Source organism: Aspergillus campestris (genome assembly GCF_002847485.1).
Source record: "Aspergillus campestris IBT 28561 chromosome Unknown P168scaffold_5, whole genome shotgun sequence".
Lineage (NCBI taxonomy): Eukaryota > Fungi > Ascomycota > Eurotiomycetes > Eurotiales > Aspergillaceae > Aspergillus > Aspergillus campestris.
Window position 1 is genome coordinate 1,313,996 of NW_020194340.1, and position 26,232 is coordinate 1,340,227.

General features: G+C 51.9%; 10 protein-coding genes across 10 annotated transcripts; 4 read left to right on the forward strand and 6 right to left on the reverse strand.

Annotated features, from left to right (window-relative positions):
• Positions 1-369: 369 nt before the first annotated feature.
• P168DRAFT_252119 (fanconi-associated nuclease 1) lies at positions 370-3,085 on the reverse strand. The gene is made up of 3 exons (XM_024834305.1): positions 2,534-3,085; positions 1,029-2,478; positions 370-965 (listed from the first exon to the last, which is right to left on the reverse strand). Exons 1-3 carry the CDS (start codon positions 3,019-3,021, stop codon positions 453-455), a joined length of 2,451 nt encoding a protein of 816 aa, XP_024693645.1. The 5' UTR covers positions 3,022-3,085; the 3' UTR covers positions 370-452.
• Positions 3,086-3,868: 783 nt separating this feature from the next.
• P168DRAFT_318088 (DPY30/SDC1 family protein) lies at positions 3,869-4,290 on the forward strand (the record flags this gene model as incomplete). Its single annotated transcript, XM_024840173.1, has 2 exons — positions 3,869-4,047; positions 4,200-4,290. 2 exons carry the CDS (start codon positions 3,869-3,871, stop codon positions 4,288-4,290), a joined length of 270 nt encoding a protein of 89 aa, XP_024693646.1.
• Positions 4,291-6,654: 2,364 nt separating this feature from the next.
• Positions 6,655-7,887, reverse strand: P168DRAFT_318089 (RNA recognition motif domain-containing protein; the record flags this gene model as incomplete). The annotated part of the gene is made up of 4 exons (XM_024840174.1): positions 6,655-7,130; positions 7,192-7,541; positions 7,615-7,750; positions 7,851-7,887. The coding sequence occupies 4 exons, from the start codon at positions 7,885-7,887 to the stop codon at positions 6,655-6,657; spliced, it is 999 nt and encodes a 332-aa protein (XP_024693647.1).
• Positions 7,888-8,381: 494 nt separating this feature from the next.
• Positions 8,382-12,509, reverse strand: P168DRAFT_252125 (putative PHD finger domain protein). The gene is made up of 2 exons (XM_024834306.1): positions 9,784-12,509; positions 8,382-9,727 (listed from the first exon to the last, which is right to left on the reverse strand). Exons 1-2 carry the CDS (start codon positions 12,288-12,290, stop codon positions 8,623-8,625), a joined length of 3,612 nt encoding a protein of 1,203 aa, XP_024693648.1. The 5' UTR covers positions 12,291-12,509; the 3' UTR covers positions 8,382-8,622.
• A 163-nt stretch (positions 12,510-12,672) lies between these two features.
• P168DRAFT_289878 (uncharacterized protein) lies at positions 12,673-13,824 on the forward strand. Its single transcript, XM_024837095.1, has 5 exons — positions 12,673-12,756; positions 12,832-13,058; positions 13,131-13,139; positions 13,236-13,307; positions 13,375-13,824. The coding sequence occupies exons 2-5, from the start codon at positions 12,902-12,904 to the stop codon at positions 13,464-13,466; spliced, it is 330 nt and encodes a 109-aa protein (XP_024693649.1). The 5' UTR covers positions 12,673-12,756; positions 12,832-12,901; the 3' UTR covers positions 13,467-13,824.
• A 37-nt stretch (positions 13,825-13,861) lies between these two features.
• Positions 13,862-15,477, reverse strand: P168DRAFT_252128 (N(6)-L-threonylcarbamoyladenine synthase family protein; the record flags this gene model as incomplete). Its single annotated transcript, XM_024834307.1, has 2 exons — positions 13,862-15,281; positions 15,362-15,477. 2 exons carry the CDS (start codon positions 15,475-15,477, stop codon positions 13,997-13,999), a joined length of 1,401 nt encoding a protein of 466 aa, XP_024693650.1. The 3' UTR covers positions 13,862-13,996.
• Positions 15,478-16,011: 534 nt separating this feature from the next.
• On the reverse strand, positions 16,012-16,365 carry P168DRAFT_234240 (uncharacterized protein; the record flags this gene model as incomplete). Its single annotated transcript, XM_024833406.1, has 1 exon — positions 16,012-16,365. The coding sequence occupies one exon, from the start codon at positions 16,363-16,365 to the stop codon at positions 16,012-16,014; it is 354 nt and encodes a 117-aa protein (XP_024693651.1).
• Positions 16,366-18,276: 1,911 nt separating this feature from the next.
• Positions 18,277-20,004, forward strand: P168DRAFT_310507 (phosphatase PAP2 family protein). Its single transcript, XM_024839404.1, has 3 exons — positions 18,277-18,470; positions 18,519-19,217; positions 19,517-20,004. Exons 1-3 carry the CDS (start codon positions 18,411-18,413, stop codon positions 19,610-19,612), a joined length of 855 nt encoding a protein of 284 aa, XP_024693652.1. The 5' UTR covers positions 18,277-18,410; the 3' UTR covers positions 19,613-20,004.
• A 1,766-nt stretch (positions 20,005-21,770) lies between these two features.
• On the forward strand, positions 21,771-24,865 carry P168DRAFT_267981 (citrin). The gene is made up of 4 exons (XM_024835068.1): positions 21,771-22,266; positions 22,378-23,580; positions 23,637-23,799; positions 23,861-24,865. The coding sequence occupies exons 1-4, from the start codon at positions 22,099-22,101 to the stop codon at positions 24,409-24,411; spliced, it is 2,085 nt and encodes a 694-aa protein (XP_024693653.1). The 5' UTR covers positions 21,771-22,098; the 3' UTR covers positions 24,412-24,865.
• A 146-nt stretch (positions 24,866-25,011) lies between these two features.
• P168DRAFT_267985 (DUF5321 domain-containing protein) lies at positions 25,012-26,130 on the reverse strand. Its single transcript, XM_024835069.1, has 2 exons — positions 25,597-26,130; positions 25,012-25,519 (listed from the first exon to the last, which is right to left on the reverse strand). The coding sequence occupies exons 1-2, from the start codon at positions 26,084-26,086 to the stop codon at positions 25,371-25,373; spliced, it is 639 nt and encodes a 212-aa protein (XP_024693654.1). The 5' UTR covers positions 26,087-26,130; the 3' UTR covers positions 25,012-25,370.
• Positions 26,131-26,232: the final 102 nt, after the last annotated feature.

Consider the following 26,232-nt stretch of genomic DNA (forward strand, 5'->3'; position numbering starts at 1 on the left):
ACTATCGCGCGAGTGTCCAATAGAGACTACAATTCGCTAGATAAGGAGCGTATTAGCTAGCTAGTCGTCGCTATCTTGTAGTTACTGGGTAACGGCGCCAAGTGTGGGGAAGATAGATAGGTAAGTTAGTCGATAGTGTGCGAGGGAGGTTGTGGGTGGTTGCTGTAGACGGTGGGTGGATCCACGGTCCTTTGCCGGACCGAGTGTCTGTTGTGTTGAGATAGTGAATTCTAGTCCTCGTTCTAAACTTTATCATATAGGTGGCCAGGTGTGTTATCTTGTGTAGTGTGGGCAGGGTGTCACTCGCCTTATGTTGTGGCATCTACTCTTTTGGCTTGTAGAAAGGTGGGGAGGTTGCTTCAAATATTGCAGATATCTAGCATTCCAAACATGTATGTCTCTATGTAGTTTAATCTGGGCATATATACTGTAAAACACAAACAGGTAGTAATCTACCGGACCACCCGCACCTCCTTCGCAACAGCATTACAGAGCTCAACATCGACCCCCGCCCCGGTCAGCACATGAATCCACAAGCGCTGCGTATCGCTCAACCGGTCATTCTCCGACTTGACCTCCGCAAACATCACCTGCGCGGTGTCCACCCGCCAGAGGAACAGATCGGGGATTCCGCCTCCGCGCTGCTGGTACTCCTGCGCCATGACCTTGCAGACCGCCGCCAGCGCCTCGCCGCGGAAGCAGCGCGCGATCTCGACGAGGTCGTCGAGCTCAAAGGACCAGTCGAGCCCGATGGCACAAGGCTGGCTGGGCGCGTGCGCAGCATGCACGGCACGGATGAGGCGCTCGGCCGCGCCGTTGGTTATTTCGACCAGCCGGTGGTTGATCTCGGAGGCGCGGGTGGGGTAGAAGGCGTCCGTGTGCAGGTCTAGCGGGCAGGTTTGGAAGGGCGTTTGGAACACGTTGGGGACGTAGGTGAAGAGGATGTCGTAAAAGAGGTAACTGAACTTTGATTTTCATGACGGGTTAGGAAGGATGTAGGGGGCGAACGAGGAAGGTGCGATGCTTACGAGTGTTCGGACAATTCCTCCTTCGGAGTGGTATCCCTTCCAGTCCTGGTCTTGGTACCAACCTAGACACATCTCTTCAACTCTGCATTCACTGTTGTCTTCTCGCTCGTTGAGCCAAACAGTTGGACGACCCCGTCTGGATGTAACCTCGTTGGTGGCTGCGGCTCCGGAGAGATCCTCCCGCTCAATGCGAATACCCTCGACCGTCCGTTCTACCGGCTTGGAGAGCATGACATGTCCAAAGTCGTGTTGCTCGCGCTTCACTACCTTGAGGGCTCGTTCGAGCTTTGTGATCCGTTTCTGCAGGTCATAGTGGTATATGAGGTGGCAGTATGGGTCTTCGAGGCCGGTTTCGCATGTCTGCAGAGCAATGCGTCTCCAATGCTTTCGTTGATTGTCCTCGCTGCGTCCGTCGAATGCGCTCAGAGCCCACATGTAGTGTTCCTCCAGGAGCGCCTTGCGTTGATACCATGCTCCGCGCCGCGAGGGGTGAAACAAGCGCTGACCCAAAAGCTCGCAAAGAAGCCTGTACTCCTCCTTGTAGTCCTTGAACCGTCCCAACGGAAGGAGGCCTTTGTGGATGATCCGTGTGTACACCCACGCCGGAGAAAAGCGGCGCAGGTACGCGCCTTCTCCGTACTCATAGATGTTCTCTTCTTTGCGTTGTTCCTGCTCGAGGAGCGCCTTCCATCGGGGATACACATCGTAGGCTATGTCTCGAATTTGTTCTAACAGTTCGGTAGTGGGGGCCCCATTGAATTCGAGCATGTTGTCGATACGGTACTGTGTCCGTAGTGCCGACTCAAACTCGAGCAGAATTTCCCGTGAGGGAAAGATCGAGCTCTCGCGGCAGACTACATACTCGGGAAAGTTCCTCCGAGCGATCTTCGCCAGGATGATAGTGGTGAGTGACTTTTCGGTCCACTCCGTTGACCTATAAAAGACCAGATGCACCCGTTCAAAAAGAGCGCGAGGACCTGCCGCAAGCCTTATACAATCCCCAGTGTAATCGAGAATCCTTTGGACGAAATGACTAACCCTATTAGTGGCAGTTGCATTTGTCGTCCAGTCCAGCCCCGTTTGTTCTTGGCTTCCGCGACGCAGAGCAGCCAACAGCTCTTTTTTGCTCTTCCCTTGGACTTTTGCATCTTTTGCAAAAGCTTTCAACTCTTCGAGCAATAGCAAGGACGACGCTGCCTCCAAGGTATCAATGTCGGATGTTTCGTCTGCAAATCGGAACTCGCCGCGTAGCTCCTCTAAGCCGTGCGAAGACATTAAACTGGCCCCATTCTCACTGGGCCCATTCTCACTAGGCGAATTCGTCGAAGGGAGTCCGTGCCACAATCGGAGATCGTCAACAGCGCGAGACATGTCTGTGATATCGGAATAATATCCCAAGCGGTTGACACGATGCCATGCAGACGTCTTGCGGAGAAAGAGTCGCACATATCTAACTTATCAGCGAGCCCGCTTATCGCTGGGGGATTACACCTTGGGAGGCCTACAGATACTGGGCCTCATACGAGAGGTCTCTCCATTGCCTGAACACCTCCATTTCAGGCTCGCTGAATAGATGGGCCTCTTCGTCCAGCACCGTCTCCAGCGCCAAATTGAATGCGTCAACATATATCGAACTTCTTCCCTTTCTCCAGCCCCCGTTTTGCAGTCTTCCATGCAAGTCGGGTTCTGAACCATCCTCTTGCTGCTGAGAAGACTCATATTCCTCTATTGCCTCAGTATCTGTCTTTATAGCGGGGAGGGAAGACTCCAGCTCTGTCTGACTATTAGACGGGGCATCGGCCGTCTCCAATTGCACATCGAGCTGATATATATCCGGCATATCCATTCCCGGGCTTTCGATATTATTCAATTCCTTTCCCTCAGTAGGAGTATTGTCTTTTCGATGGGAGGGGCGTTCCTGATCTTCATCCGTGGCGACTTTCCTGCGCTTGACAGAGGGACGCTGGGTGTCCCAGTAGTCCAGCAGGGACATGCTGCAGCTAAGACATTCATGGATAAATATACAAATCCAGCAGCAGCATCCAGCAGAGTCAGACTTCTGGGAGTAGGCAGCAGCGTCAATCAGGCAGATCTCGAGACGACCAGAAACTCACGCTCTCACGTGTTGAGGCGACACGAAGTCAGCTGATCTAGATTAGTCACGAAGTCATACTTTCCTAACTGGGAAAGAGGCGTCAAACCAGTGCTCTATTGTCGCGGAATTCATATACTTCGCTGGCATTGACATGCTCTTATCATATAAGTTTTTGAACACCCTCGCCACAGTCTGCAACTGATCACTGCACGAAAAGTGGCGACACTCCAGGCCGAATCCGGAAAGGGAGACCTCAACACGGTTGAGTCAATACAGTTGCAAGTACCTTAAAGCGCTCGAACAGGATCTCCTCTGTCAGTGAAGATCACAGGTGAATTCAATTATTAGCCTGATTGAGTCTGGGTCAAACCAATCACAAAACATGGTCAATGTCAGTAAGAAATGACCCTTAATTTCTCAAATTCTATACAATCGATCGGTCCCCACAAGAGTGGAGCTGGAGGAGCTCTTCTCCCGCGGCGAAGAGCAAAGCTCCGCCGCCCGACATTCCTATCAATAGGACTGGTCCTCTCCCTCGCCACCTCTCCCTTTCACCTCACGCGAATATATATCGGTCTCATCAGTCATTGCTCTCTAGTCTCCGATCCCAAACCCCACCAAAGACGCTCCGTCCTCCCACCTTCCTCCCACGACCGCCGCAGCAGCAAATCTATCGGCGCCTCCAATCGACAAGACATCTATCCCCTCGATCCCAGCCGACAGAGACACGGCAAATACTTTCGCAATGGGCACCGCATCCACCCCTAATAGTGCCGCTGCGAACACCCCCACTGCCGAACCTAGCGGCTCCGCACCGACGAACACGAATCAGGTCCGTCCAGGCGGTGCCCCAGCGCGGGTGTACATGAACGAGAAGATCGTGCCATACTTGCTAGAGGGGATGAAGGGCATTGCAAAGGAGCAGTACGTATTCTTTGCGTTAATTCCGGGGGAAGAGGCGGGGTTGGTCAACATGAACATACGAACCAGCCCGGGGAGAGTTATTCTCTTCCCTTTCCTTCCTCGTTGACTATATATTTGATGTCGTCTGAAGCTAACAATCTATCTCAATCTAGACCTGCGAACCCCCTCCGTGCCCTTGGCGAATTCCTCATCCAGAAGAGCAACGACGTCGAAGGTCGCCCGCCGTCATCCGCAGACCAGTAACAGACGCACATCAACGCGCCGGAAAACGAAGCAAAAATTATCAAGAAAATCAACAAACGCTCTAGGAGAATCAGGATCTTACACCGTGCTTGAGGCTTGAGAGGCGCACCAACTCCTCCGCTACCCTTCTTTCTCTTTGCAGTCTGGTCCTGGCCCCATCTGGACATACGATTCAACCATCTATGTTGCCGGTGGAGACGGAGAATACTAGACGAGACGGGCTACCACTGTTTCTGATATCATGCGCGTGCAATCTATCTCGGGGAAAGAGCTACCGAGGAATATGCGCGCACTTTCCGTACAAAGCGAGTAGGACGCGCCTTCCTTGGAACCACGCGGGATTAGGTAGTTGGCTCGCGCTCGCTCGCTCTTTCTCCGTGCATGACACATGAATGACGGAATCTCAACCTTGATGAATAGAATAATTTGGCCGACTTTGGCTTGTACTTAGATACTTTCTATCTATAACTTACTAGATGCGTGCTCTTTCTCAAAATCAAGAGTTGGTTGGATCGGGTACTTTATTTCAGGTAGCATTTACTTTCCATAATCTAATATATACATATATTTAATGAAAATAATCGCAAAGAAACTCGATCAGATCAATCCCAAAATCACAATCCATTCATCAATCCAGGATCTAGCATCGACTCATCTAGACCTATCCATCCCAGTCACAACCACAACACAAGAATAACTGCTACTTGCTAGGAATATCTCACCCAATAAATAAACAACCATACAACAAGGCGAACTCCGAACGCCACTACTCTGATGGATTCAATATACAATATACACCCAAGTATCCCACCTATCTTCTTACACTACTCTCTCTATGTAAATATATATATATATATAGAGAGAGAGAGAGAGAGAGAGAATAGAAACCCACCCCATTCGCAGCCCTCCCCCAAACAAGCAACCCCATAGATAGGTGCGAGCGCCAGCTCTGGCCGCATCCAATTCATCCATGCAGAGCCAATAGATGGAAGATTGGTCATGTTCGTTCAAAGAATTACTGTTACACTGCATTACAGAATCCATGGATGGACTTATTTACTACCCGGCTCTTTTTCTCCCCACCCAATAGATAAATGATTATGCGAATGCAAAGATACGAAAGGAGGTACTTTAGGCAAACATGTTGAACAAATTTCTATTAAACTGGGGGAAAGTGAGTGAGTGATAGGATATAATCTGCTTGTGTTAGTACCTACTGAGCTAATACATAAAGTTGCCGGAGTCAACGGCTTATGATCTGTTATGATAACAAGACAAAGTCAAGGCGATGGTAACTCCATCTAGACATTTGACCAGTGGCAATTTCACCACTGTAGCACACCTGTCAAGGTAAGTATCTCTTTGGAGGGTACTCACCTTTTATTCATGTGCGGAATGCTGCAAGCCAAGACTGGGACAGGCAAGGGGGACCGGACTGGACTGGACTGCCTTGGAAGAAAGAAAAAAAAAGGACAAACCTGCTGGGAACATGGCTGGCTGCTGGGAATTACGGTGAAATTCGGTCTTTGTCGTCAGTCGACATTTAAAGGCACATTGGCGATCCTACAAGCACGCAAACAACGCTATGGTGGAAACTGGCGGCTGTGACCGGATTCCGTGCAGGCTGCCTGTTTTCTTTGTTTCTTTTTTTTTTTTTTTGTTTTTCAAAATATGGCGTGGAAATGGGTGCAAGGTGAAAAGCCTCAAGGCAGATTAAGTGTTTCTGGCCGAATACAATCGAGTCGTTACATAGAAAAGGTTGAAAATAGACGCAAACAAGGCGAACAGCTGACTAGCGAGATAACGTCCAAGATTTCCGGAGAAGCTGAAATGTAGAAGTGCTGATCCATCTGACTGACAATCCGAGGAATTACAATGTTAATGTGAATCTCTTCTTCTCTCCCTGCCGCCAATTTTTCCGGAGATTCGAGCGAATCAACAAAACGCAAATATCACGAGGGACGGAAGCGCGACAGTGAGGTTTTTTTTTTTTGTTTTTCTTTTCTGTGGTCCGTCCTGAAACAGTTGAAGAGGTGAATTGAATAGTCGCAACAGCCGAGAAACGTTCCGAGTACGCCGAGATGACAAGTAAAGTCGCAGAGTACTTTTCCTTCTGAGAAGACAACACAACCGATTGGCCACTGTGTGGTGTCAGGCTCGATCCATGGTCGAATGGGATGTTGTGAAGCCATTCAGTTGACATCGATGACGAAAGAAAAGAAACATCCCTGAAGAAGAGGCCCGAGGGAAGTAAGAGGGGGGGAGGAAGAGGAAAAGGAAAAGGACAGGGAAGACGAACGATGAAAAGGTTACGTGACATGACCTAGATTCGAGGTCGGACGTTCATGTCATGTCGCGCTTACCTTATCTGTATCGGTCTTCACGGGGCTCGAAAGAGCGAGGAGGGTAGGGCTCACGGCTCGGGGGAGCACCGCCGCCACTACCACCACCACCACCACCGCCGCCGCCGCCGCCGTAGCTGGGAGGGTTAGCATCACGGTCATAATAGCCTCGACGTTCAAAACGATCATCGCGGCGATCATCGCGGCTGTACCGGTCTTCACGACTGTAGCGGTCTTCACGACTGGATGCGTACCGGTCGACACCGCCACGATATCCACCGCTGTAGTCATCACCCCGGCGATCGTAATCGCGGTAGTCACGGCCGCTGCCGCCGCCGCTGCCGCTGCCGCCTCCGTAGCCACGGCGGTCGCTGTACGAGTCGTAGCGACCATATCGGTAGTCGTCGCCGCCACGGCGCCAGTTGCCGCCATGGGACGGGCCACGGCGATCGTCGTAGCGATCACCGCGGCGACCGCCACCAGGAGGACCACGGAACTCTGCCAATGCAATGGTTAGCGAATTCGTTGCAAGCCGACTGAATTGTTGATGACCACTTACCGCGCTTGGGAGGACCGAAGTACTTTCCAGGAGTCGGAGTACGGGGACGGCTACGGCGAGCCTTCTCGATGCTCAGAGTTCGGCCTTCGATGACCTCGCCCTGCAGTCCTTCCTTGGCAGCATCGGCCTGATCGGAAGTCACCATCTTGACGAAGCCGAAGCCACGAGACTCCTTTGTGTGAGGGTCCACCATGATGGAGCAGTTCTCGACATCGCCGTACTTCTCGAACAGACGCATGATGTCGGACTCGGTCAGACGCGGGTTGATGCCAGTGACGAAGAGGTTGGATCCAGTATTGGTGGCGCCTTCCTCGTCGTCGTCCAGCTGCTTGCGCGGATCAATGAGGGGCCTGAACGACGAACCAAGAAATCCATGTTAGTTGAACTGTCGACCTAAGAATTGGAGATGGAACGCATCTGTACCGGGCATTTGGCGGACGATCATCCGTGGGGACATACCGGTCCTCCATACGGGTATTGGGGGAACGGCTGCGGGCGCGGTCGGCACGGGGCTCATCACGAGGAGACGCGCTGCGGTCACGGGGGTAGCGAGGCTCGTCTAATCCGACAGGGAAAAAGAGCAGGTTAGCGGTGCCGCTGTATTTTCCAAGCGATCGGCAGGACGGGTTCCGATCTGTTTGAGAACGCGCGAAACATACCGTCGTAACGACCGTTCTCCTGATCGTAGTCGGCCATTATGGAAATGAGATGGATAGAAGGTAGGGACTGGTGAATAGTTTTAGAACCGAATCAAGTAGACACGTAGACGCGTGCGCGATGCACCTTTGAAGGTCAAAAGACGAAGACGTAGCTGAAAATTCAACCACCGGGACCCGAAGGGAAAGTTGAAAAAGGATAGCTGGAAGACCCGAGGCGAGAGATCCAAGATCCGATGGAAAAGAAGAAGAAAAGAGGAGGAAAAGAGAAGAGAAGGGGGAAGGGAAGGGATGAGGATGAAGGATGGATGGAAGGGGGAGAGAGAAAGAGAGGATGATGAAAGAAGGGGGAAAGAAAAGAGAGCAGAAGCTGAGCGTGACCAGTTCGTTCCAGCAAAGAAATTCCAGACCCGACGCGGCTCTTTGGTTGGGATTTGCCGCCAAGCCTTACAACAGATCTATCACTACTAATTCTTTGGAATAGAATTATATCTAATTGATGATCAAAAGATAAATAAAATAGTGGAATAATTTCTCTCAAGTGCCATTACCTTCAAACCACTACGAACAATACTAGAGTCGCCAGTCAAACGATGCTTCGCAAAGCAAACAAACGCCAGTTCCTTCAGGCTCCAACACACTAACAATCACAACAAGAATAAGACGGCCACAAAACAAACCAATTGCAACGTAAATAAACCCATGAAAAAAGAAAGAAAGAAAAACGACAGACTAGAAACTTGCAAGGATGATCAATAACAAATCAAAGCATTTCTCACAGTCCACGCAATCGCCTCCGACTACGCGTCCGAGTGTTCTGCGCAGCCGGCTGAGACTCCAATCCATCCATACCATCGGTCGCTCCCTCACGAGAATTTCCCTGTCCTTCGAGTTCGTCGTCCACTAGGTCTTTGAGTTCGTCCTCGTCCAGCTCGCTGAGCTCCTCGCTCATCCCGCGCATGACATCGCGACCGGTCCAGCGTTCCTCGTGAATGGTCGTGCCGATGGGATCAAACGGTTGCATATACCACTGGATCCCTCCTTGGGCCAGCGGGTGTTGCTGATCGCCTTTGAAGCTGGGTGGAGGCGTCAATGGCCCGTTCGGAGCGTCAACAGGGGGATTGCTGGGCAATAGGCTGGGGTCTGTGGATTTCTCCGGCTCGCCATTGGTGGCCGGCTCGGGGAGTGATGGTTGCACGGCTGTCGACACGACCTCGGGTGCCAGCTCCTCTGTTTCCTGCGTGACAGGGGGCGTCTCCGTCCCCAAATCGGCAGGTGGTCGGTTCTGAGGCTCTGCCGGGGGTTCGGTATTTTGCGTCTCCTCCGCGTCGACCATAGGGGTGTCCTGTGGTTCTTGTTCAGAGGGCTCCGGAACGTGGGCTGTATCCGAGGGCTCCTCTTTGGCGGCCTGGTCGGTGTTGTTTTCAACTTCCTCGACCCTGCCCTCCATGTCACCCGTATGTTCGGAAGTTTCGGGCTTAGGAAGTTCGTCTTCGTCCATCGGTTCGCCAACCTCGGACCCCCGTCGGGAGAGGACGCTGTTCTCAAACATGACATCCAGATCCTTCAACTCCTGCTCAAACGGCCGGCGGTGCAGCTCGCTTTCTTTCTTGATCGCATCCTCGAGCGCAGGCTGGATGGATTTGATGATCCGCTTGGCCAACTTTCTCTTTTCCCGTTGCTCTAGGCTGAGTTCCGGGGCGCGACCGGCGATTTGCATCTGGAGTTCAGCCGTGTCGCCAGCCGGTTGGACGCCAATCTCAGACGTAAAAACGCTGGCTAACTCGGACGAAAAGGTGGAAATTGAAGTGTAGTAGCGCTCCTCCAGCTTTGCGCGTATACTCGTCAATCCTTGCCGGAAGATGCCTTTGCTATCGAGTCTGGAACGGTGTTAGTCTGCGGGGTTCAAATCAAAAAGACAGGGATTGACGCTTACACTTGAGCTTTGTCGAAGATGGGCCAGAGGAGAGGGAAGATGGGGAAGTAGACCGTGTCCACAACGTTTCGAAGGATCTCCGCATCCTTCAACTTCTCCCTCTCACGCTTCTTTACCTCGTCACAGAGCATCCTCAACCGATCGAGGTCTCTATACAGTCGCTCGCCAAACTCGATGCGCCGCTGGAGCCGTTTGCCACCGCCCACGCCCATAGCAACGTAATCTCTTCGGGTCATTTCCATAGACGAAAAGGTCTCTAGCTGCAGTTGCAGCCGTTTGAGGAGTGCAGCCCCGCGTCTGGCCTCCCGTTTCAGAGTCCAGTATTTGCAGGCGTCTTCGGCATACTGTTTCCTTTGACGGACCCCAAACCGCTGGAGCGAGGCGATGATGGAATTGAGAACGACCTGGGGGATCACGGGGGCGCCTGACTGGAGTTTCCAGACAGTCCTAGGAGGGATCCGCTTTCGCTTGTTACCACCGACGGTGAGAGTGAGGCGCGGAGTGAGGGTTCTATGGCCATCGTCGCCATGATCACATCCGAGGGAAGTAGACGGCTCCAATGCGAGAGCAGTGGCCTGGCTATCTCCCCATCGTCGGCCTTGCATGGTGCTGCGGTAGTACTCGACAGCGTCGGCCGTCGCAGCATCTGTCCCATGCTCTCGGCGCCACTCGGGAGGGACGTGCTTGTCACAAAACGCCTTTAATAGATGAGAATCCATGATCCCGGGGGATCCATGGCCGGTCTTCATCTTAAGATAGAGCTGGGCCCTGCGAGCACAGGTAACATGGAAGGCGACGAAGCAGTTCTTATTGCTGCACTGAATGGACGCGCCCATTCTCTGCCGACAGATGTAGCAAAGCAGCTTCCAACGACTCCGGGGCACCTTCTCGATGTCGGTGATGGGCTCCATCAAGGACGGATTACCGATAGAAACCTCCGGAATCCAGATGGCGCAAAGCAGATGGGACCATTTCGACGATGTGGTTTGCTTAAAGGCGCCTTCGGTATTAGGACAGAAGATGCAGTTGACCGACCCCCGCCCAATGAGCTGGCATTTGCGACAGAGCCACTGTCCCTCGGGGATAAAAGGAACACCGTAACATTCTTGATGCACGGCTAGATCACAGCCGTCGCAGAACACAATGGCATTAGAATTCTCGCAGTCGCCATCGTCGCAGATCGCACACTTGCTGTCCTGATCCTCCCCGGGTCCCGCTGTTTCTCCGTTGACCGCCGCGGCCGAGCTCGAGCGAGGACGCTGGGTCTGCGGGGGTTTAGGGTTCGGCTTCGGTATTCGTTTTTCGAGCGTGTGCCATTCCTTTTCAATCTTTGTCATAGTAATTTCAAAGACCGCCGGCTTGATAGGCTCCAGCTGGTCGTTTCTCCGCTTCATATTGTATTCCTCCAGCCACTTGGCGTCTTGTTCGTCCATGTCGTATTCCACCCTGCCAACCGTGGGGTTAACTTCACCCTCAATCGTAACAGGGTTGACGGCGTCAAGATCATCCTCTTGCGCCCCCTCAGTCATGCGTATCATCTGGCGTTCATGGCGCAGGAAAAGATCGCTTTCCTGGTAGCCCACACTAGCCATCGTACGATCGACATAATTCTGGCCCACGCCGGGCTGGTCGTAGAAGTCAAAGGGATCTCGCATGCGGAAGGAGGGTTTGGGAAGAGTCAATTTCTCACGAGGGTTGGGGCCTGGAGGCGGGACAGCCTTTGGCTGGGGCGAAATGCCCAAAGCGTTGAGGATAGCTTCAGGGCGACGGGGAGGACGTCCGGGGCGACGCTTTATTGGGGTCGGCGATGTACCATTGGCGTGAGCACGGATAAGCTCCGCTAGTGGATCCTTCTCGCCTTTCGGATCCAACCCGTTCGGAGACAAGATATTGGCAATTGGTCCTGCTGGAGCCGGGCCATCTACCTCCTCTGAGTTGAAAACGACAAACCTGGCCTCTATATCGAGATCCGGATGGAATTCCTCCCATCCTCTCTCCTCTCGAGGTTTGTACCCATCCCCTTGCTGCAACGCGAGAGCGGCGGAGGTCGAGGAGCCGAAACGACCGCGATTCTGGCTCTTGTCTCTCCTCAGACGCGCAGACGGGGGTGTCGTCGGCGCAGGGGGCGGTGGTCGCGGGGGCAGTTGAACAGGACGGGGTTCAGACTCCGGCGCCTGGTGAGCTCGAGCTCCCAATGATTGACGGCGGATGGGTGTAGGTTTTGCTGGAGATGTTGGCTTTGCTGGCTTTGCCGCCTTCGCCGACTTCGCCGTCTTTGCTGATTTCACCGGGCTTGCCGACTTTGCTTTCTTGGGCGTCTCCTTCACGTCCAGCTCGATGTATCTACCTCCTCCGCCCGGACCACCGGGGACGTACTTTCGCTTCTTGAGTGGAGGGCCTTCGCTGGATGTAGGGTCTGAGCTGCGAGAGGATTTGATGGACGCTTTGGATTGGTTTCGGGACGACCTTCCCGGAGAGGAGTACTTTGGCGAAGAATACGGCGCCATCTTCAAAGACGTTTAGAGAGGATAAAGAGGGGGTGGGTGGTGATAAGAAGGTCGTGATTGTCTGGTGTGCCTGCTCAGCCGCACGTTTTCGATCGAAGAGGTGGAAGAAACGCCGAATAGCAGTTAGAAACGAGATGAGACCATGAGTAAAGATCAATCATGACGTGTCGCAAGAGTGACCGCCATCAACGAACAGAGAAGAGAAGGCAGCCGTCGAAGAGGAGGCAGGGTGTGGGTGGAACGCGAAGGCGAGAACGGGAGTTGTCCGTTATCTCAGTCAGTTCAGGTCAGTGTTCGGCGCTAGCCGCCCTGGGCCAAGGCGGAGAGGCTCCACCACCAAGGCGGAGAGAGCTTGCCGGTACAACAAGCAGTCAGGACGAACTGTTGTCTTTCTGCTTCTATTTGTTTATTTCTTTTCACTGCGCATCCATCTTCTCTGGACTATGAGCGGTATGGGCGAAGACCGGTATGTTTCGTTCTTCCTCTTTTATCCCTCCTATCCCTGATTCGGGAGTCTCTTACTGACACAGGCTTGATTTAGTTGGCGCGGAGGTCGCCAGTATGACCAAAATCGCCACCATGGACAACAGAAACACTCGCTGAATCGCACAATGAGCGCGCACAGCAACGCTCGCGGTGGACAGGGCTACAACAATGCTAGCAATAACTGGGGCGACTCGCGCGACCTCTCCGCAGGACCGTCCCCCGATCAACACGTGCCCGTCAGCGGTTTCAACGCCGCAGAGTCGAAGACAGCTCTCAAGAAAAGTACGTCGCGTCGCCAAGTGTAGAATAATAGGGTCATTGTACTGACGGGTGTGGTTTTCTTGTTATCCACAGATCCAGGAGGTCAGTACTCATCGCCCGCTTTTCAGACAGCTCGCCCGCATCCCAGACAGCCAGACACGCGCCTCGCCGACCAAAACGCTAATCCGTTCGCTCCAGGACCGAGACCTTTCTTCTACAAGCTTGGTAAAGACGCAGGAAACCGCCCCAGTGGACCTTGGGGCTCAAAACGTAGGACTCTCCGTCAACTCTCCGCGCCTCATCTCTACCTTTCACTGACCGCCAATTCTCCATACAGCCAACACGATGGCCAACGGCAAGGACTTCTTCCTCGAACTCCGCAAACAAATCACCACCCTACAGCAGGGCGGCAACGCCGCTGGCGGGTGAGGTCGCATAGCTGTTGCGGGGGATAGAGTGAACGAGACTGCTGCAGAGGGCGAGATTCGACTGACGCCTCGACATCACTCTGAAGTGGCGTTTCACGTGTGATGTGGTGGCGGGAGCGAAGGGTCTCCTCCGATCGCTGGACGACTGGATGACACGACTAGGCTTTGGATTTACGTCGACTGGATAGGGTACACGTACACGTACACAGTTCAGTGCAGACAGCTTATCGAGATAAGACAGAGGAGAATTGATAGGTGCGGCACAGCACAGCGTTTAAGGGAAGATGGCGTTCTGTCGTTGTATTGTACTGCTTTCTGCGTGGTTTGGGCCTGTACCTACATATGATCAAGAAAATCACGAAATTATTCATAATGTTTACTGGGCTTTCACTGTATGTTAAGGTACTATACAAATATGGTCAACCCTCGCATGCTTGAGGGATGGGCTGTAGACATCAAATATACCTAGAATACATGGATATAAAGCTACATAATGTACATTCTATGTCACCGCACACACTGGCAGACCTACTACACCTTCTGCCATCCAGGCGGGCCCAACACCCCACCATCCTCAGCCTGCGGATCCAGCGACCACTTCCTCAAAACGCGACAACTAAGATCCGAGCGCCAGCCCCGTTCAAACATCTCAATGCCCGCCCACGCAATCATAGCCGCATTATCCGTACACAAGTACGGCGGCGGCGCCACAACCTCAACATGTCCGAACCCGCGGACATCAAGGAACGAGCGGAAGACTGTCATAAGGAACCGATTAGCGGCGACTCCGCCGCTGATCACTAGCGTCTTGACCTGCTCGCCGCAGGGGTTCATCCGGCGCAGCGACTCGAGCGCGATGACGGTGCGGGACGCGAGATGCTCGAAGCTAACGCGCATTGTCTCGCGCGCGAGGAAGGCCCGCTCCTCGTGGGACAATTCCTGCCCCGTCTGCTCCGCCTTTTGGGCGACGATGCGTTTCACTTTGCTGGCGATGGAGGAGAAGCTGAATTCCAGGTCGCGCGTGTTGGCGAACGGCGGAGTCAGGTACCAGCCGTACTGTGTGGGGCGTCTGGCTATTTCCTCGGTGCGGGTCGTCGGAGGTCGGTAGTCGGCGTAGTCTGTGCTGCCGTTGGGGAAGGCGAATTGTTCTAGCGCTTTGCCGTACATGGTGCTTTTGGACGCTTGTATTGTTTCTTTTGGGAGGATTTCTCGCGCGGATTTATCCAGACATTCGCCGATTGCGATGTCAGTGCTGGACGCCATGACCGTGTGGTCTGTCACAGAAGACGAGTTCACGAGCATCGAGTGGCCGCCGGAGACTAGGATCGATAGGAAAGGAAACTCGGGAGTGATAGGCGACGACGGTGACGAAATCGCGTTGTCGCTACCAGCATCCCGACTCAACGAAGACACCAACCGGGGCGTCAACAGATGCGCCTGCATATGATGGACTCCGAGAAACGGGATCTGCCATGCCACCGAGAGTGCTTTCCCCGTATCCAAGCCGACAAAAAGATTAGAACGCATGCCCGGCCCTCTTGTAGAGGCTATGAAATCCGGCTTGCGGCGCATTCGCGAATCATCCGACAATGCAACCGCATTATGAGGGGTCGCATTTTCCGGCGCAAACGGCAAGTATGGGAGGGCTTTCTTCACCAGCTTTGCCATGTTCTCCTGGTGTGAATAGAGTGCTAGGATTGGGTGGATGCCCTGGTACTCCCGGGTGTCTGCCGTTACATTCTCGAGGAAATGGATTGTTGTCGGTTGGGAGGAGAGTTCGGTGTTTTTTTCAACGATTGCGACGGAGGTATCATCGCTGGTAGGGTTCATCCATCGATCGAGTCAGCAAGTTGAAGTTGTAACGGGGACTGGTTGGTCCACTGTGGCGCGACTCACCAAGATGTCTCGATCGCGAGGGTGAGAAGCCCGCGATTCTGGGGACGCGTGCCCCATCTTGTAGCTGCACGTACGCCTTTGCGCAGAGCTACTGTCGTCACTCGTGATTTCAGCATTGGCAGGAAGATGGGGACGATCGAGGGCGTTTCAGGTCGGCGCGGCGGCCGATCAGCCGCGGAAGAGATGGATCTCGCACGGGCCACTCCGCTAATGGCCGATATCGTCCTACTATCTACAATGGCGTATTCCGTAGATTTGAAAATGCCGTGTTTACAGTCGACACACTTGACACAGGCTGGTATTGCACATATAAATATAACGAGTGGCATTGGAAAACTCCATACTAAAAATCGCATCATGTCATCACATCATAAACATAATAAGTATCCTATACACGAGATCCTCCATTCCTTCCATGGGTTCCATGCATTCAGCGACCTTCCAATCCGACCTTTATCAGCTAAGTTATCCTCCAATATATCTGCAGAGAAAATTGAGCTGAGCTGTTGGCTCAGAGTCGGAGCCGGGCACGGACGCAGAAGAACAAGACGTAGCGAGGGTCCAGACTCCGATCCTCCGTCCTGGCGGTCCCACAGGCCCATCTGTAGCTGCGGTGATTCGTTGAGTAGCTACTCAGCTACTCCAGCGTTTCAATCTCGAACAATCCATCGTCGCTCCTCGCGTGATAACTTGGTGTATGTGCCGTAGTATTCGTCGGGATTCACAATGGGCGTCACACAGTGCACGGTCGGAGTGTTCTGGAACTGGATGCGCTTGTCTGGGTTCCCGTGTGCAGGGCGTTTCTTGAGAATGCTTTTGGTAGAGCACGAGTTGGTATAGTTGTAGGACGGCACTTGCAAGGACGGGAACCGCTTTGCGCTGGGGCTGGCAGCAGGTGGAGACAGAGGGGTGCGAGGAAGTGGTCCGGGAGACTTGAGAGACAATGTGGGCCGCGAACAGCCCTGTGCAGCAGAGATACTCAGAGATAGCTGTGGTCGAAACATTGTGGCGATAGTCTGTGGATGAAGTCGAAGAATGACGGGTGTAATATAGTTTGAGGAAGGTGGACGAGGTAAACAATAAACAACGGAGGAGTTGTAAGAACTGGCGGTAAACACTTCGGTCAACGAAGTATTCCTGCAGGTCGGCGTGTAGATGATACTATTATTGACGTAGATGCAGATCCAAAAATAAACAGCAAGCGAAACGAACTACTAAGCTATCGTCTGGACCAGCCAAACGAAAAACCCTAGAAAGATGAAAATAGACTGAAACACCAACTGTCCCAGGAAAGAGAAACAGATCCCAATGTCTGAGGAAAATTGGGCGGCTATATAGTCGCCAGCAGCTCGAGCAGGGAGAGGGAGGAGTGTATGAGGGGGAACGGGCGAGCAGGACGAAGAGTTGGTGGGTGGCACGGCCAATGATCGCCAGCCATGCCTCCTAAGCGCCAACAATCTGCACGAGTTGGCACAGAGACACCCCTCTGTCACACTTAGTCGAGAAGTCTCTGGATAGAGTGGACGAATGATAATTCATCTTCAAGGGTTCTCGGTGAGTAAACTCCACCACTTCTGGGATCTGACTCGAGACCAGCCACCGGTGGTGCGATACGTCAAACTGACTAGACCGGGATAGAGCAGTCGAGGGATCTGGCAAACTTTCTTTATAGCAATGGAAGAAATCAATGAGACGACATTGCCTGAATTAATAGATGATTGCGGGACAGTATTATGGCTGCTTTCGACAGCCTATGCTATAGTTGATGTGTATTTCTGCTTATAGTGCTATGACTTGCATCCATTTTGCCCTGAACAATACAGAAAGAAGTTAGTACTCTTGAACCCTAAAATTTGCCATCACTCTGTAACACATTGACTCTGGGAGAGGGTATATCATGTACCAATGACTGAATAACTGTCCATATTGAAGACGATCTGCAAGCGGGGTCAGACTCATTGTGATGGTGCACTGATATGTCGTGATAGCCTTCATCACATCACATCCTGATGTGTAGATTGTGTACCAGAAAGGAAAAGAGCAAAGACTTAGTCTGTTCATCGGTAAAAGATCAGCATTGTCGATCCGACTATTTCAGACTAAACAGAGTGATTGTTCCATATGTCAGGACTAGAAGAAATGCGTGAATGTATCATGCCTGTTTCCAATCATTAACAGGATGAGAAACCTCCCAACAGAAATTACAGAGAAAGATCAAGCTAAGAGAGGACTGTGTGACGAAGTTGCAAAATAGACCAAACAGGTACTAGTGCACATGACTGATCTATAAACATGCCAACATATAGACCAGATGATTTTGTTCCTTGTCTGGTTCTGGACAGGGCTGGCGAAATAACAGCATGACAGGCCAGATACTGATTGATTAAACCAATCTGAACGATGTCCAGAGTACTCCGTCGGACAAAGCATTTTTTTGTTCCACAGTGTTCCCTGCTCAAGGAGTGGCCAGTGACCACGGAAGCCACGGCAGCCCACCTCAACACCCAACAGGTCTGTCAGCATCACGCAAATACTATCATTGCTGCATCGCCGTCAACATTCTCTATCTTCATGACTATGCGTGTTCTGGTTCATTGGACAGCGTTTGTTTTTGCCTAACATCATCAAGCACCTTCGCCCCTTTGTATACTCCTAGCTCAAGCCAGTGACGTCAAGATTCCCAGACTCGGTCTCTAGACCATAGACTCTCTGGCCTTGAACGAAAGACTATCTTCCTGCCCTCTTATTATATCTATAGTCATCTGAAATGGGTCTCTGGCGGAACCTCGTGGAACCTGGCGGTTAGTTGACCACGGCGATTCCTGTCATAACACCGTCCATCTGACGAACATGGCGTTTCCCCCTCAGCGATTGTGGCAGTTTTCACAGCTGGCACGCTGATCAACCGGAACAAGAGGGTCCATATATTTAGAATACCATGCGTCGAGTCACAGCTGCTCAGGGACGAACGCGAAGAGCAGAAGTCGGATGACAAGCGTCCTACGATCCAGACACGAGTCCTCGCACACTTCCCTTTCCTGCTGGAAATATGGTACTGGTTACTGACGTATTGGGTACTGTACCTGTTCCGCATGGGAGTTTACTGATGGTGATTCGGAGACACATCGAGCATTGCTGACGATGGAACTTGCCATAGATCTACCAAGGACTCCGAGCCGTCTCCGCGAGACTGATCGCCGGAAATAAACCCATCTTTGACATCGCTGAGCGCCATGCGCACCAGATTCTCGCCCTGGAACATACATTGCACGTAGACGTGGAGCTATCCGTCCAACGATTCGTTTTGGAACGCACACCTTGGTTGATGCCCTTGCTGGCCCGCGTATACTACTCACACATTGTGATCGGAGTGCTGTTCCTCGTATACAGTTACACGCTCTACCCCCGCGACAAGTACCAAAGCATCAGGCGTGCTCTTGCCCTAGAGAATATCATCGCCTTTACGCTCCTCACCCTGTGGCGCTGTGCACCCCCGCGTCTGCTCCCGGAGGAAGACGGCTTCATCGATATTCTTCACAGCAGCAGGAGCGGGTCCGCGTGGACACAAAACAAGTTCCAGCTGACCATCGCGGCGATGCCGTCGCTTCACTTCGGGAACTCGGTGCTGATCGCGCTGTGTCTGTGGAGGTTCAGTCCGCACTGGTACATCCGGGCTGTGGCGCCGATGTGGCCCGTCATGATGGGGTTGACTATCATTGCGACTGCGAACCACTTCCTTCTTGACGCTTTGGTTGGGGCTGGAGTCACGCTGACGGCGTACCGGTTCAATGCGGCGATGCTGTATCTGCTGCCGGTGGAGCGCGTGCTCTTTTGGCTGCTTCGCATTGAGAAGCCAGTATATCAAGGATGAATTATGGATAATGGGTCGTGATGCTTCTTTCACTCTTTTCTGTCTTTTTCATGCATTGGTGAGGGCTGCAGAAGCTAGGTCGCTGCCCTAGATACAAATGCTATTCATATCCGGAGTAACTCCGAGGGTATACTAGTAGATCTATATGGAGAATCACTAGGGGGTAGTAAGCCAAGCTGTTACCGAGATAAAACACAATACAGATATCAAGGCTCTCTATAGCAACCAACCACTTCATCCACCCCAGATAATAAGCATTAAACTCCTGGATCCCATCACGACAGACAGCACCAACCTCTCGGCCCCCAAATCCAGAACACTGTTCTCCACCATACTTCATATCGAAATCAGCCGCACATGCCAAACACGTTCTAGACTAAACGACTAAACCGACAATCCCCAATTTCTCGTACGTAAGCATGCACAGTACACTGCACAGACAACTAGCTAGCTCCTTTTCCCAGATGAACCTCACAAACCAATAGTTATAGGTAGTAAACTCTTCCCCAGCAAATGATATATCCCAATTGAGGAAGAGAACTCGGATGGACATACTCCATAACACCTAGGTGTATACCACCCATAGTACCGTCGATCAAACAAGGAGCACATGATTCCTAGTTAGTAAACGGCTACTGTGTCCTTATTCCAATCCTAATCTAATTCTAATCCTCAGCTCATTTTATCCTGACTCCGCACGATGCGGAGATACCTTAGTAAGCGCGAGGATCATCATGGAAGATTTCGGGGAGAGAAGAGTGGGGAAGGGAGCGGGGGTGGAAAAATGAAGGTTGTTCAGGTGACTGTTTTAACCTGCCTAGTACTTACTACAATGGGCTAGACTTGATGTTGTCATAATAAGGTGATGGGATAGTGTCTTTTGTTTGGGAGGGATGGTATCCGGGGGATCCCGATGGGGGCGAGGTACTTGTCTTACCTGTTTAGACTGTGTACAGATGGGGAGTTTGTATATGTACATGTCATGTCTATGTGGATGTCCGTTTTGTAATGGAGGTATAAAATATACTTGAGTGGTTGAAAATAGAAATCTAGTCGCCTCATCTATGTATAGATAGATAGTATATTCCTAGCCGGTAACGACTATATTACCCGCTGAGGACAGGGTTGCCACCACCACTTCTCTTTCTCTCTCTATCTCTAAATTATCTACATACCTGTCTGTCCGTATATTTAACCAAAATATAGAATATAGCCGTGTTATAATGATTCAAACCACTCGAGAATACAAATCCAGACATCCGAGGCAAAATAAGATACACACATTTTCGTGCGTTCTCCAATTCCAGGACCCGCCCTGGCGTCCCCCCCTTCCCAGCCTCCCCTCCTTTCTCCCCACACCGAAGACGGAGGCGCCCGTTCGCCATCCATCCAGCCCCGTCCACCACATCGGGCCGAACTTTGGGGAGCCAAAGAGGTGGCAGCATGTATTATCTGCCCTTTCCTTTTTTATGGTCAAGTGGGTAAAAAAGTGGTTTTCCTTTCTGGTTGTCATGTGAAGACCCTCGCCCGTTTCATGTGCTGGGCTGTATGACAGTTTGACTGCCGAATACTTACCTCTAATTTACCACCTCTCTCAGGTAGGTTCTAGGCATGATTAAGTACCGGTGGGAGATAAGCTGTAACTGAGGAAGGGGATAGATGATGATGCGCCCCTACCGCGATCACCCATATAATAAAGTACCTATATATTATACTCTCCTCCCATCCTGCCGGTAAGCTACTCGACTAGGCTAGGCCAGTCACCTGGACCGACTTGGTTCTCGAAACGCCCTGCGCCCAGGGGTCAAGTCCGAACCAGCGATTTGTATTGGAACGTTTTCTTACCCTCTTCCCGGAAGGTTACCGTGGGTGGCGCACCCAGTTGGGTGTCGACCGTGGTGGGAATCAGGAGGCGGATTCGAATTTTGGTTTGGGTTTCGGGTAAGGAACGATCTTTCTTCGGTCGCTCCGTGGATGACTGATGGAATCGATTATATGCATGTATAATTGTATATTGATGATGTTCTTCTGAGGAGGGGCGCAGGATGCACCGGAGATCGGGGGTGGATAAAGTACAGAGTCAGAAGTATAGGTAATGAAAAATACGGAACAGATAGAGAATTAAAAGGAAGTCCGATCAAACAAACAAACATTGTTCTCATCGGGTAAATTCAGTTTTTGGTTCTGATTCCAGGGCGGTGAGTGTCCTTTTTCGTTTTTTCTTTTCTTTTCTTTTCTTTTTTTTTTTTTTTACTTTTCCCCTCGTGGCCAATATAGGAGAATCAATGGAAAGATAGAAATCAAATAGAAAAAAAGAAAAATACAGAAAAAGAGAGAAAACTTTGATTTACTCTCAGCTGAGGCAAATTGTAAAATTCTTCATAACTCTTAACTATTATTATCTGATACTGTTAGTCTCGGAAAGGATAATATAATACCTAATAATCACTAGTCATAAAAATCATAATCAAAATAAAAATGGAATAAATAAAAGGACCACTTTTTCTTTCACCCCGAGCAGATCACCGATCTAACAGACTAGAAACAAGTACACAATAAGGCTCACCTTGGATTTTCTTTCTCCTGCATTTTTCTTTCTCCCAATTTTTCCTTTCGACTTTCTTAATTCCTTACTCCACACAAACCTTTTCTTGTCGGATCCTCTCCCCTTCATAATATCAATCCCTTCCCTCCCGTCGCGCGTCCTTGGTCTTGGAGACTTGGTTACCACTCCCTCGAAAAATTAATTGGATTAGACGCTCACTTCCCGTGGTTCATTCTGAAGAAAAGGGAATAGAAGAAGAAGAAGAAGGGTAAAAGAAGAGAAAGGAATTGAAAAATAAAACATAAATCCTTGCATGCCACAATGACCGTAAAGGATGCGGTGAAAGAGTCCTTGATTGGCACCTCCGATGAGTCGCATCAGGCCAGGACCAATTTCCTACGACATGCGCGCAAAGATGAGACCTCCGGGGAATACTTCATGACCGAGGACGACTTCGTCGATGCGATTGCTCCGAAGCACGAGGACTATGTGAGTCGAATCCCTTCATCCCTACCCCATGAGTCACACATGGCAGTTCCTCATCCACCCCGAGACCACCTCTTGGTGAAACGTGGCTAACGGATCGGTCGCGTTCAATAGCATAAAATCAAGCGAGAACACTACGGCATTCTGTTCAATGTCGCCGACAAGCGGAGAGCTGGGAAGCTGAACTTGGCCGATTGGGCCACCTTCGAGAACCTCCTGTCCAAGCCCGATGCCGAATATGAGATCGCCTTCCGACTGTTCGATACCGATGGGACCGGGACCGTGAAGTGGGATACGTTCCACAGCCTGTACAGCCAGATCAAGACCCAGGACAGCATACCCTTCGACTGGAACTCGAACTGGGCCTCCCTGTACAGCGGACAGAGCAAGAGCCGGCATGACATGACATACCCTCAGTTTTCCCAGATGCTGCGGGGTTTGCAGGGTGAGCGGATCCGCCAGGCGTTCCACATGTTTGACAAGGATGGCGACGGATACATCGAACCGCAGGACTTCCAGCGCATCATCCTCGAGACCTCGAAGCACAAGCTGTCGGACTACGTCTTGGATCAGCTCCCGTCCCTGTGCAACATCTCGGCCGGTAGCAAAATCTCCTATTCGACCGTTCGGGCTTTCCAGAATGTCATGCGCGAGATGGACTTGATTGACTTGATCGTGCGCGAGGCGACCCTGAAGAGCGGCGACGGGAAAATCACGCGCGCCGATTTCTTGAACGAGGCCGCCCGGGCCACCCGCTTCTCGCTCTTTACCCCCATGGAGGCCGATATCCTCTTCCACTTCGCGGGCCTGGATGCTCCCTCGGGTCGTCTGGCCCAGAAGGACTTCGCCAAGGTGATCGACGCCTCGTGGCGCATGCCACTGGCAACTGCTGGGCAGGCTGTCGCGGCGGCGTCGGGTACCGCGCACAAAGCCGCGGACAAGACCAAATCCATTCTGTACAGCGTTCTCGAGTCCGTCCACCACTTTGGCCTGGGCAGTATCGCGGGTGCCTTTGGCGCATTCATGGTTTACCCCATTGATCTGGTGAAGACGCGCATGCAAAACCAACGGTCCACCCGCGTCGGAGAGCGGCTGTACAACAACTCGCTGGATTGCGCAAAGAAGGTCATTCGGAATGAGGGTTTCACCGGCCTGTACTCCGGTGTCGTCCCGCAGCTGATTGGCGTTGCTCCGGAGAAGGCCATCAAGCTCACGGTGAACGACCTGGTCCGAACCCACTACACCAACAAGGATACTGGCAAGATCTGGTACGGCCACGAGATCTTGGCTGGTGGTGCCGCCGGAGGTTGTCAAGTGGTAAGTTGTCGTGCCTCTTAACGCACTCAATGCATGTAACTCACGACATTCACTAGGTCTTTACCAACCCCCTCGAAATCGTGAAGATCCGCCTGCAGGTTCAGGGTGAGATCGCGAAAACCGTGGACGGTGCTCCCCGCCGGTCCGCGCTCTGGATTGTGAAGAACTTGGGATTGATGGGCTTGTACAAGGGTGCCAGCGCCTGCTTGCTCCGTGATGGTAAGAGCTTGTTCCATGAAACCTTACCTGCCAATGGACTGTTCTAACCTTCCAATGATAGTCCCCTTCTCCGCCATCTACTTCCCCACCTACTCGCATCTGAAAACGGACTTCTTCGGCGAGACGCAGACCAAGAAACTGGGCGTGGTGCAGCTCCTGACGGCAGGTGCCATCGCCGGTATGCCCGCCGCCTACCTCACGACGCCCTGCGATGTCATCAAGACCCGCCTGCAAGTCGAAGCCCGCAAGGGCGAAGTCGGCTACACGGGCCTGCGTCACTGCGCGTCCTCCATCCTGAAGGAGGAGGGCTTCAAGGCCTTCTTCAAGGGCGGACCCGCGCGTATCATCCGCTCCTCCCCGCAATTCGGCTTCACCCTCGCCTCGTACGAGCTGCTGATGAACTGGCTCCCGATGCCCGGGTCGACCGCCGAACCCGGCCCCAGCGGCCACATTGAGCCCGGTGTCGGCCTCCAGAGCGCCACCGCGCCCCTCCCCTACCTCCGATCCCGAAACGCCCTCAAGCTGATCCTTGACCTCGACGAGAACATTGGTCGTGTGCGCATCCCGACCGCTGATAAGTGGCCGAAGTTTATGCCCTCTTCGAAACAATAAATAAGCATGTTGTTTTTCTTTTGTACTAAATAGCGATGAATTTACCGTTTCATTTGTTTCTTCTTCTTTATCCTTTTTCTTCTTCACTTGTCTTTTCTTTTGCCTTTGAATTGGAAATACCTTTGCCGTTTTGACTCGAGTCATTCCTCTGCGGTTTCCGAAAAACCACCCCCTCTGGGATATATTTCCTTCCTCCCTGACCTACTTACTGCTATTTCTCTCTCTCTGCACATGCACACTGTAACAAAAGATAGACACGAGGAGTTCCGACTCTTTCCCGCACGTTATGTTTTTCTAGAACCCTTCTGCCTTAATTTCTTCTCTTCTTTCTCTCGCGCATACTAGTTATACTATCGTGGGATGGAGTCAAGATTATTGGATCTTTTCATATGTGCCTGTCTTGGGGATGAGGGGTTCGCTACTAAAATTAGACTCATACATGTGTATAGATAGGTATAAGATTTGCTTGGCTAGGTTTTTTTTTTTTGTATTTTCTTGGTTGTTTTTGTTGGAATGATATATGTATGGGGTTACTACATAGAAAGCAACTTAATGAGGGTTTATTTATTGTCTGGATGTCTGTCTATCATAGGCGTGTAAGTTGTTTTGTACAGAGTAAGTCGGCTTTAATGTACATGTATTCTTTTTCATTCCATTCCCTTTCTTCCTTTCCCCTTTCCTCTGTTGCCTTTGGGTCTATCCATGTAGCTCGCGGGTGGAGTCTCAGCCCTGCTCGTAACAGCGTACAAGCTAAGCAAGGCGTCCAGCTCGACAAGCCCCCACGCCCGGATCAAAGCTAGAAACGCCTATCTCGGCGAGGCGACTGCGTCTATCTGTCTCGGCTAGCAACAGCCACGCCTCATTCCCTCTGTGTGCTCTGGCACGTTATATTGCTCGACAGTCATCAGGTATATAGAGGTCGTAGATATAGCGATAGTAGGTGACAGGAAATCAATGGCTTAGAAAAAATGCGCCTTTCGCTTCGAAGCATTCTCTGTCGATGGCTCGTCGCTCGTCTTGGGCGGTTCGGCTGCGGGGGCGGGCTCTTTCGCGGCGGCGGCGTTTTTCTGGTGCCATAGGGATTCCTCGGCTTCAATTTCTTGGAGGACTGCAGGACGAGAAAAAGAGAGCGTCAGTAAAAACATACTCAAGACCTACTGGGCCAAAAACGGAAGGAGAACAAACCTTCATCCCACTCCCTCTCCTTCGCCTCATTCCCCGTCCCCAACAACTTCTCCACATCCACCTTCTCCCCATTCTTAACGCGCTCAATGACCTCGCGGAGCAGAGTGATCTTCGCGTCTGTTGACCGCGTAAACGCCGCGTAGTCGTTCTTGAGCGCAATCATCCGGATAGCCTGCGATCCGATCAGGGTGAACATGATGATGTAGAAGCTGGCGGGATTCCATTCTTTGGATTTGGGCGATGACGAGTCAGAGCGGGACTTGCGGTTGCGGATGAATTTGGGGACGAGGGAGTTCCAGAGGGAGGGCTGGGCGATCTTGGGGAGGGAGTCGGAGGTGCCGTATTGTCGGGTGGTAGTGTGTGGTTGTTGGGGTTGGAGTCGTCGGTGTTGATGTTGGAGGCATTGCCGTGGGGAGATGTGGGATTGGAAGGTGGGGAGGGTGCGGCGGCTGGAGAGCCGTGTGGCGGCGTTTATTGTGAAAGAGGCCATGGCCGGGGGTTGGTGAGTTATTGTGGTGAGATCATGGATTGAATGGCGATGGATGGTGGATATTGAAGCAGTTCTCGTTCTCTCTCCATTAATGCGATAGACCCGCCGATTAGAACTAGTCTGTATCCGGCTTAGTGCAGTCTGAC